Below are 11,804 nucleotides of genomic sequence, written 5' to 3' on the forward strand. Positions count from 1 at the left end.
GAGGAGCTCCTAGGAGTAAATTTGAGAAAATGGAGGTGGAGATTATTAAGGAGAAGGAACCTGGAGTTTCATTTGATTACAGGAAATTTTTTGAAGATGTTCATTTGTTTAAGGTGAGGGGACTTTATAAAACTATGTGGAACTCTTCTGTTATTGCAAAAATTGGGAATGAGCTTTCATCAGGGGAGTTTTCAAGGATTGCAACGGAGACATTGAAGTTAGAGGGCTTTCATTATTTTAGAGTAGCAGTTGCAGGTGAAGTGGGTAAGGTTCCGGCGGTGCTGGCGACGGTGGTGGAAGAGGAGAAAGTGGTGGTGACGGCGGAATATCCTAACTATGTGGAGAAATCTAAGCTTACGGATTATTGACGTAATTTGGGGATTTTTGATGTTTCTGTTAAGGAATTTTCAAAATTCAATAATGCAGTAAACAGTAAGTTGGTGGCGCGAAATAAGGAGTCGGTTATGGAAAGTTCGGTACAAGGTGAGTTAGATAAGGGAGAGTCAGATTCTGTTAAGGAGTCAGCTAATTCAGATGGGCCGGAGGCGACTAGACAAGTGGGTGGATCGGATTAAAATGGGTGGGTTTACAAACCGAAAAGAAAGTCAAATCCAACAGATGGTCATTTGGTAATACATTGTCAAAATTCGAACGTTAGCTTTTTGAATTCAAATTTGGGGAACTCTTTTTCTCAATTGAATGAGACAAGACAAGACATAAATGAGGGAGATAATTTCAGAGCTGAAGATATGCAGGTGGAGGTAGGTCATGGGTATATTTAAGAAATAAATTTACTCTCAGAGATTGAGAATATAGTGGTGATGAAGCTAGGAGATGTTCAGTTATCGCATACCGAGAGCATGGAGAAAGTTATGGAAGCAGCTGAACTGATGTTGACGTATTGTTGTGCATATGGGGGTGTTTGTGAATGTGACAAGATGTTGTTAGGAGAGGTGGTTATGAAGCAGGTTACAAAGTACAAAGAAAGATTCAGAGAAGCTAATTTGAAGAAAGCAAATGAAGTAGCTGAGAAGATGGATGAGAATTGGTCTCAGGAGTTGGGTTTAGTAGATGTGGATAATTTGGGTCCTTTGCAGGTGGTGAATGATGTTCAAACTATAATTGAAGATGTTAATGGATCTTAAAATCATCGGTTGGAATCTTCGAGGGATGAATGCTTTTGACAAGATGAATGCTCTTAAGGATTTAATTTGGAATAAAAAATGTGATGTTTGTTTGGTGCAGGAAACTAAGATAATGAAGATGAATAGATGGCTAGTGAAGCAAGTTTGGTTTGATGATGAGTTTGATTGGTCTTTTATGCCTTAAATGGGTAGCAGTGGTAACAGTGGTGGTTTATTATCCATTTGGAATAAGAATAAAGTGGTAAAGGAGAATGAAAGAATGGGGATAAATAACATTACTACAGTCTTTACTTCTAAGTTAAAGGGTGACAAGTGGGCAGTGTGCAATCTATACTCACCTTGTGGGTACAATGAAAGAGCTGATTTTTGGAATGAATTGAAGGTAAGGAATTGGTGGAAGGGTCCAATTTGTTTTGCAGGTGATATGAATGATGTGAGGAATGATGAAGAAAGGAATAAAGGAGAAGCTGATAGTAGAAATAATTCTTTTCTAAATAATTTTATCATGTCTCAGGAGTTGATTGGTTTAGCATTGGTGGGAGGGGCTTTTACTTGGTCTGATATGCAGAAAGATCCTTTATTGTGCAGGTTAGGCAAGTTCTTGCTCTCTGTGGAGATGGATGTGTTAATTCCACATTCAATTCAAATTGCTTTAACTAGTGTAATTTATGATCATAGGCCTATCATGTTGGTGACAAAACCAAATTTTATGTGTAAACCTAATTTCAAGTTTGAGAATGGTTGGCTGCTGCATAAAGATTTCTTTAAGAAGGTGAAGGAATGGTGGGATGTTATGGAGTATCAAGGTCAGGCAAGCTTTGTTTTCTTTAAGAAGTTGCAGTATCTGAAATATTTTCTGAAGAATTGGAGTAGAGTGGAGTTTGGGTCAGTCAAAAGAGTGAAAGTTGACCTAACTGAGAAGATTGAACTTTTGGATCAGATGGAGGAAACTCATGTACTGACAGATAAGAAGTTTGAAGATAGAATGCATTTCTTATTAAATCTGAAAAATTTGAAGGCTACGGAGGCTAGGAAATGGCCTATAAGAGATAACCAAAATGATTTCAGGTGGGGGGATCCAAATACATCTTATTTTCATAGGTTGGAAAATGCAAAGAGGAAGAGAAACACCATTGCTAAGTTAGATATTGAAGAGGTTGAATGTTTTGATCAAGAGAGCATAAAAGTGGAGATGAAAAATCATTTTTGAGTCTGCATTTACTGAGAAGAATGATGTGGATTTTTCAATAGAGAACATTATTTTTAGTATGTTAGATGAGGAAGAGAAGACAGATTTGGAGAGAGACTTTACTGAGGAGGAAGTTTTTGAGGTGGTGAAGCATTTTGGTGCCAACAAATCTCCAGGTCCTGATGGATTTTCCATGGAGTTTTACAAGCATTGTTGGAGTATAATAAAAGAAGACTTTATGAGAATGATGGAAGATTTCAGTAGATATGGCTCTTGGGACTGGAGATTTAATTGCTCTTTTATTACTATGGTTCCTAAGAAGGAAGATTCATGTACTCCAAAGCATTACAGACCATTAAGTCTACTTGGGAGTGCATACAAGATTTTATCTAAGGTTCTTGCAAATAGTCTTAAGAAGGTGATGGGCAAGTTGGTGTCTGATTTTCAAGGAGCATTCATGAAGGATAAGCAGATACTGGATGGAGTTTTGATATTTGGTGAATATATTGATAGCAGGCTAAAAGCCAAAATTCCAGGTGTTCAATAGATATGGAGAAGGCTTTTGACAATGTGAAGTGGAAGGCTTTATGGAAGATTTTGGAGAAGAATGGCTTTGGAAGAAAATGGATTTCTTGGATGCAGTGGTGTATTTCCAATTCTCATATATTTGTGTTGGTTAATGGCATCTCTACTCAAAAATTTAAACCTTCAAAATGTTCAAGACAATGAGATTCTTTGTCTGCTTTTCTGTTTCTGTTTTTGTTGGTTGTTGAAGTGTTGTCAAAGTTAATTGAATATGCAGTTAAGAGAGGTCAATTACATGGCATTCAAGTGGTGGAGAATGGTGTTATGATAACCAACCTTCAATTTGCAGATGATACTTTATTATTTATGGATGTTATTGTAGATGAAATAAGAAGATTTTTGTTGATTTTGAATACTTTTGAGATTCTTACTGGTATGAAGTTGAATCTGGAAAAAAGTTTTATGGTTAGTGTGGGAGCATATGAGCTGGTGAAGGAGTTGGCTTTAGAGCTAGGTTGTAGAGTGGAAAAATTTCCATTCAAATATTTGGGTTTTCCTGTTGGAGCTACTACAAGAAATGCTATTGTTTGGGATGATGTAATTCAAAGAATGGAAAGGAAGTTGGCTCCTTGGAAAAAGAAATATCTTAATAAGGCTGGCAGATTGGTTCTCATTAGGAGTTGTCTTTCTAATCTTCCAATTTATTTTTTGTCTCTAATTAAAATGCCTGCAATGGTGGAGTTGAGATTAACAAGGTTGATGATAATAAAAGGGGTTTAGGAGTGAGGAATCTGAGATGTACTAGAAAAGCTTTGAAGGCTAAATGGATCTGGAGATATACAAAGGAGAAAAGGGCTCTGTGGAGAAGGGTTATGAGTATAAAGAAAAATTGGAGTGGGACATGTTATGCAATGAGTTAGGACCTGTGAGGCAGATGGGATGGATTTTATTGGTAATTTTTCAGTTAAGAAGTGCTATGAATTGCAGCCGGAGAATGAAAATGTTTGTGATTTTGAGAAGTTTCTTTGGAAGAAGAACATTCCACCAAAGGTTAGCTTTATGTTATGGGATTTTCTTCATGATTCTCTACATACTCTAAGTATGCTTAAGCATAAAGGAGTGACAGTCCAGTCTGAAATTTGTCCAATGTGTAACAAGGAGGTTGAAGACTCAGATCATCTGCTGGTGAACTGTTCTTATGCTTTTGAGGTTTGGTCTCACTTTCTCAAAGCTTTTAAGGTTTCCTAGGTGTCTCCGAAGACTGTGAATGGTTTGTTTAATGCTTGGAGATTGAATTGTCTGTCAGGGAGGTGTAGAGAAGTTTGGTGGAAGCTTATTTATGCTGTAATGTGGCATTTATGGAAGGAGAGGAGTAAAAGGGTGCATAATGGTGGCAGGCATAAGGAAGCTTGGGAATTGATCATGGTGGTGAAGAAACAATTGCTCTTTGGTTTTTTGATAAGGAAACTTTTAAAGAAATTTCTGTAAATCATATTCTTTTCCATTGGGATTCAATCCTGCACATGTAATGTGTGTGCTGTATCGATTCTTTGTTGTACAAATTTTCTTTTAATATAACCATCAAATTTTAAAAAAAAAATTTAGTCTTTTTAATAAATTTAATTTTTCAAAATTTTTTTTAAAAAAATTAAATTTTCTTAAAAATAAAAATATGAATAAGGACAGTTTAGGCATTAAATAAAATATATGGATAAGGGGCTTTTAGCATTACTATCTAATAACCTGTTTTTATCTTTATATGGTATGCCCTAAATTTTTTATGTATACCCTAGAACATGATTCTTAAATTTAGGAACTCAGTCCAATTCGAATAGGAACAACTAAGTCCAATTAACAGAATTTCCAAGTTTGGATTATTAACTTAGTTACAAAGAGTCCCGCAAATGAAAAATAAATAATGCGGCCGACCAGCCGGAGGGCCCGAAGGGAGAGAGCCCCTTTTATGGCTACTTTTTTGCAAAATGAAGCATAACACAAATGTGTAATTTGATAAAAAGATTGGAAATTGTTTGGTGCACCAATAGGTTAAGTTTCTTATAGTAGTGGTAGTCTTTGGGACCTGAAAAGCCCGAAATGCCCTTCCATTTTAGTCTAATTATTGTAACTCCATAGGGAAATTCCCATGGAATGAACAAATCAAAATTTTGTTTATTTTGCTCCCACTATGGACTCAACAAACTTGATAACGGATGGACAAACCAATAAATTTGATGGTTTGTTAAGCGCAATCATAGATTATCCACACATTTAATGAACAACCGCACGTACGAACTTGGTCCGTGCTATTCAAGTTAAGCCGCGAGCAGTTATTCTTCATCCGCGGGCGGTTCTTATACATCCGCTAAGTATTATTATCGTGTATATTAATATAACTCAATTCTATATTAGTTTTTTATATAATTCTTTTTTTTAATAATGTTAAAAGAATTATTGGTGGGACCATATTTTTATTTGATAATGTCAAAGAAATCATGGGTAGGACCGAATGATTAGATTTGTTCATTTTTCTCTGGTTTTCCATATTGGAATCACGTTTGTTCATCCACGTGGCTGAACAAAAAAAGTTTTTTTGATGATTACCATAGGAATTGCCCTGATGTATCCTATATTTTCAGGGTTATAACTGGCAAGCAAACTAGAATATAACATATCTAAAAATCCGTGCTTGGGATTTTACAAATTTTATCTTGTTGGAAAGACTTTAAAGATATTTACACAATTAGTACAAACAACAATTTCCAATTTTGAGTTTTTACAAAAAAAAAATCGGAGGTGTTTATTCTTTTAGGCACAATTTTCGAAAATTGAATGCATAGTCATTATGCAAACCACCACAAAGGATGCATAACACATTATGCAGCCATTTGTTTGGTTTATGCATCACACTAATTTTCCTTTGCAACTAATAAAACGATGTGCTCCTTCCATTTCAGGAAAAGTCATACACTTTAGACACAATTTTCGAAAATTGAATGCATATCCATTACGCAAACCACCACAAATGATGCATAACTGATTATGCAGCTATATTTTGATTTATGCGTCAATAAATTTTCCGTTTCAAGAAAAGTAATACTTTCACTCCGTTTCAGGAAAAGTGATACTTTCATATATTAATTTGGCTTATGTTGAGGTGAAAATGAATCTGTGAAAATATCTCTTTTTATGAAACGGAGGTAGTATATGCCAGAATATATCATTCTAATAAAATAAAAGATGCATAACGAATTACAGAGCCACCACAAATGATGCATAACAATTTATACAATTGTATTTTGGTTCATGCATCCACTAAATTGGTTATGCAACCACTAAAACGATCTATATGCCTCAAAAATAACATTCCAACCAAAAAAATGATGTATAACACGTTAAGCAACCAACAGTGTTTCGTTTTTCCTTGGTCGGCCTTCCCTATCGTGGAAGCGGTGTTCTAGTAATAGTACTAGTGCCGAACTGTTAATTATTTTATTTTTATTTTTCTTTAATCCATAAAAAATTTGGTGTTAAACGGTTAACGCATTGCAGAACTTATTTTCATCTAAAACTGGTGGGCAAGTGAAGATTCAAATTATCAAATTAAAATTACAAAATTTTTAGTTACCCGATCACACCAGTCGAACCTCAATTGAAATAATAAGTCTGAATACTCAAAAAAAAAAAGTAATGGTCAAATTAAACACTAAATTTGTTTATTCAGTTTTCAATTTTCTCCCCCATCTCAAACAAAAAGATAATTCAGATAACAAAGTTTTGAGTACATATAACAAATTTATATTTGGTGTTGATTTTTTTTTTTGAAGCATATATTTGGTGTTGAGAATGTAACATGGATCCACTTCTACAAATAGATTTCTCAACTTCCATTACAAAATGAGGAGTGGTAGAGGAATAAGAGCATGCCAAATGGGTAATTGGTGAATGTTTGAAGGATTTGTTTCCTAATATCTATAAAGCTTGTCAGAATAAACAAGCACCCATTACAGATATGGTTTGTTGAAAGTTACTCTAAATGCTAATGAACAAATGAAATGGGACTTATTAAGGAGAGATCTTGGTGATGTGCCAGTTCTGGTAATGGTGAAGACGAAGTGCTCATTCAGGACAATTTTTTACTAGTGCATGTTGCGAAACTATGTCAGGTAATATTGAAGCTTGTGCTTTTGAAAAATTCTTGTGGAAGAAGATTACTCCTTCAGAAGTGAGCTTCATGTTATGGGTAGTCTTTAATAATTCATTGCTAATACAGGATATGCTAAGCCATAAAGGTGTGAGGGTGGCTGTGCAGCTTGTGTTATGTGTAAATCGGAAGATAAACCTGCATATCATTTTTTCCTGCACTGTAATACATCTTTCAAAGTGTGGGATTACTTCATAAAGGCCTTCCATATCTCATGTCCAATTCCAGCAACCGTTTTTCAGTTTTTTTCGTCTTTGAACTACAATTAATGTGTTAAAAGGAAGATGTAAAGAAATGTGGAATCTTCTTCATTATGCCATCATTTGGAATATCTGGGAGGAAAGGAACATCAGAGTATTTGGTGGTAGGTCGAAGTCAGTTTATGAGTTGCTTATTCACATTAAACAGACTCTTGTTTTGTGGAGCTGTGAATCTGATACCTTTAAGTTTAATGATAGCTCACAAATCCTAAACAACTGGGAAGTTGTCATGCATATTAACCATGTATGTGTAGGCATCTTGCTTTGTATCTCGTTTGGTTTTCTCTTTAATATAACCCTTTTTTTTTCTAAAAAAAAATAATGTGAAATAAAGTAGCCAACTCCCTTGCAAGACAAGTTAAAATACTTGATATATCATGAATATGTGTCTCAATTTAGCGTTCATTGCATATTTTCATGTCTTTTGGGTTGGATCTAAGTGGGTATTGAAATTAAGAATAAAGGATGTATTATCACCATAACAAACTAAAATAAAAAGGAAAAAGTAAAAATCACATACAAAAGTAACAGACATTACAGTTTATCTGTATCCCTTTCTCCAAATACAATAAGGAAATTTATCCAAATCTAGAGTTCCTTTCACAGTATCATTCGGGTCTAATTGAATACTCGACCAATGTGGTGATGGCACAAGCAACACTGAAATTCTTCACAGGAAAAACACTAACCTCAATTTAAAGTGTCCAAGTATGAGTCCCCAAGATCATCAAGGTTTGTTTTAAAGGATCATTCCTAAGTTTGTTGTTTAAGGTTCTCAATTTTCTCCACCATCTCAAAAAATAATTAGATAACAAAAGCTAGAGGACACGTAACAGTTTTTTTTTTAAGTAAACAGTAACAACATGAGTTAGATATAGTTTCTCTTTTTCCATCTCTATAAATACTTCTCGGTGTTATAGACTCAAAATAATGTTTGGGAGGATATAAAAACATGACATTGGTAAAATGAAATAATCTCTCCGCCCCATTATTAATTGACCTATTTATTTTTAGATTTTGTCCCATAATATGATCCATTTCACTAAACAAGGGGATACTTCTAAAATTACAATTTTAATTGATTATTATTAGTATATGAAATATGTATAATTTGATAGACATGTTTATATTCGTTACGTAAGTGTTTTAAAATGGTTTTCAATGGTAAAAAATTTGCGGACATCCGTGGCATAGTTTGATAGATAAATCATTTCTAGATTTTACAAGTAAGGGTATAATTGTAAAAAAAAATACTCAAAAATATTTTTTTCACTTCCTTGCCTTAGAAATCATGCATACCTAAATTGGGGCCTATGCTATTTAATTGGGGCCTATGGATTTCTTCATCCAGCCAATAGAGAATGATAAGGGGAGTCTAAAAGATTGTAAAATTACTAAATTAACCCTTAATTAGTATAACACAAATACAAATACTAAATCATAACTTAATTAACAAATCCTAATCAATCAAAACTCATTTTATTTATCAATTTCCATAAAAATTAAAACTAAATCCTAATCAATCACAAACAACAATTAAAATCTAATTTCCTTTTGTTAAATAAAAAGAAAACCCAAAAACAGACAATTCAAGTGATTGAGTTAAAACCCTTTAAACCATTCCATCTAAGAGATACTTTACAACGATTTACCTCTAAATCTTTAAAATTCATTCATCAAGTTTTTTGAAAACCTACTCAGATTCGGTTTATATGTTCACTATAGTAATCCGATTCTGGCATTAATCGGTTTTTAATGTAAACCTTAATAACCCGATTCTGGGTTGATGTGATGAACATCAACTGCATCGGGTTACATTAGTACACACATTAACCGATTCTGGCTTCTTGTTAGGATCATTTTGGACCATATGTACTCCGATTGTGTAGTTGAAAATCTCTGTATACCAACAATCGGACTACATTATCGTCAGTATAAACCGAATCTGAAAAAGCTGCAGCAAACTACCTCCAGAATCAGACTTTATAAACATTTTAGAAGTCTGATTCTATTACAAATTTCATGAGTCCAAGTTACCCAAAAAAAGAAAACCACTTTCATTCATTAATCTTGGTTCAAGTTTGCAAAATACAATATAAGAAAGCGACAAAATATAAGCATTCGACAGATCAAGTTTTTAACGTAAGTAAAATACTCATTCCAACAAATGGAGACCATCGAATTGATCCGGCTTGATCAATTCCTCCCATAACCTCATGTTGGCAGCGTATTTTTTTAGCCACTCCTTGGTGACCTCAGTGACCTTGTTAAACTTAACTACCGGTGGTAATGGACAATCATCACGTACACTAAGACCGATACAATGTATGTTGTTAGGGTTGAATAAAACAATTCTCCGATCCTTAAGCGATTCATCCCAAATGGTGTATTTTTGTGCGCATGTATAACATGATCCCTTACCAAATAAATGAACAACGCAACTCCACGTTTCCGACAAGAGATGACCACATAGAGGCATACACATCCAATGCTCTCGGGTAATTGGTCCATTCCTCTTTGTCCCTTGTACTTTAGCAACAATTTTTTCAAAAATCACTTATTTGTCTTCTTTAGTTTTTCCTTCCCTCATCATCGATATGTAAAATTCCTTGTCTTCTTCTATGCGCAAGGCCATAATTTTTCTAAAATATTGATATTGGGTTAGGTTCTCATCGTCCGCCAAACTTATATGGCCTATTTGTTCTGACGCAACGTGATAACCACAATTCCCATTTGCATCCACGTCGTCGGTGGATAACACATAGAGCTTAATGATTTCAGGAAGTTTAGAGTAATACTCCTCGAATATGGTGTAACACGTTCGATGGGGTCTACCTCGTTCATCCCTAGGCGTGCTTCCATCACCAAGAGCGGCCCTTAGAGTCACCATAGAACCCTTTTGTCTTGCTTCTCCCTTCCATGCACGTAACCTTGATACTCGTGTTGTACTCGATTGATGTTTGTACCATAAGTAAAAATGCCACATAATGGGCCAAATGAGTGCTTGAATCATCTTTTGGCCCTCATCCAAGCCCGCTAACCAGTCAACCGAGGCAGCCCACCAGACTGCCCAGTATTACATGAATTCAATGACCAGTCAATGGTCAAATTCAACGCCTGGTCAATGGTCAAAGTCGACGCCCGATCAATGGTAAATGTCAACAACCGGTCAACGGTCAAAGTCAACCATCAGTCAATGTCAAGGCCGTGTTGCCGATGGTGCTGCCATGCAGTTTCCATCCATGTCGCCAATGGTGCTGCCATGCAGTTTACATCCATGTTGCTAATGGTGCTTCATGCAGTTTCCACTCATGTTGCCAGCGGTGCTGCTAACCAATTCCCTATCGCACTGTCAGCCAGCTTCCATCCATGATGCCAGCCATTATGCATGTCAGCCATCAATCCAGTCTGCCAGCATGCATAATTAATTCAGGAAGCATGCAAAAGCAGTTTCATGCAGAATTAAACATGGAGGCATGAATGAGCAGTTTCATGCGAATTGATTCAGGAGGCATGAATGAGAAGTTTCATGCAGAATTAAACATGAAGGCATGAATGGCAGTTTCATGCAGAATTAAACATGGAGGCATGAATGAGCAGTTTCATGCATAATTAATGCAAGGGAAGTAAATACCATTTATATTCAGGATATTATAAATAGAAGGAAGGGACTTCTGAAAAGGGGTGAGAAAAAGGGAGAGATAGGTAGCTAATAGAGAAAAAAAACCCATTGTAATTCCATCATCAATAAAACATCACTCCCCCAGAGGATTCGTCCGTGGATGTAGGCAAACCATGCCGAACCACGTTAAATTTGTGTCTGTCATTCGTGATTATTTTCTGTTATTAGCCCTATTTTCATCAACAACACCAGTTTAATCGTGTTCTGTGCCTACAAGTATTTCAATGCCCTGGAAAATTTGGATGCTTCTTGGTACATCAAACTTCGATGGGCTGCGTATATCAACCTTCGATGCTCTGTGGTACATCAAACTTCGATGATATGCGGGACATAAAACTTCAATGCCCTGGAAAATTTCGATGCTTCTTGGTACATCAAACTTCGATGGGATGCGTATATCAACCTTCGATGCTTTGTGGTACATCAAACTTCGATGATCTGCGGTACATCAAACTTCAATGCTCTGGAAAATTTCGATGCTTCCAGTTACATCAAACTTCAATGGGCTGCGTATATCAACCTTCGATGCATTGTGGTACATCAAACTTCGATGCTCTGTGGTATATCAAACTTCATCAAGGCGCCACATCAGCATTTGGGTCCAGTCAACGACCGCCACGTCAGCACCATGTCCGGTTAGCACCGGCCACGTCAGCACATATTTCCAGTCACGATCCTCCACATCAGCAACCGCCACGTCTGCGCGGTGGTTGTATCAACAGTGCCATGTCAGCAAGATGGTCTAGTCAGTGGCTGCCACGTCAGCATCTGGTCCAGTCAGCGCCTGTCACATCATAAAAAT

At 35.9% G+C, this 11,804-nt stretch overlaps 1 protein-coding gene across 1 annotated transcript; it reads left to right on the plus strand.

Annotated features, from left to right (window-relative positions):
* The first annotated feature begins 1,329 nt into the window (after window positions 1–1,329).
* On the plus strand, window positions 1,330–2,355 carry LOC113323977. The gene has a single exon (XM_026572323.1). It carries the CDS (start codon window positions 1,330–1,332, stop codon window positions 2,353–2,355), a length of 1,026 nt encoding a protein of 341 aa, XP_026428108.1.
* Window positions 2,356–11,804: the final 9,449 nt, after the last annotated feature.

The sequence above is a fragment of the Papaver somniferum genome, chromosome 11 (assembly GCF_003573695.1).
Source record: "Papaver somniferum cultivar HN1 chromosome 11, ASM357369v1, whole genome shotgun sequence".
NCBI classification, from domain to species: Eukaryota; Viridiplantae; Streptophyta; class Magnoliopsida; order Ranunculales; family Papaveraceae; genus Papaver; species Papaver somniferum.

Coding starts and splice junctions, on each gene's coding strand:
- LOC113323977 (XM_026572323.1), top strand. CDS start 1,330: ATGGGTAGCAGTGGTAACAGTGGTGGTTTATTATCCATTTGGAATAAG.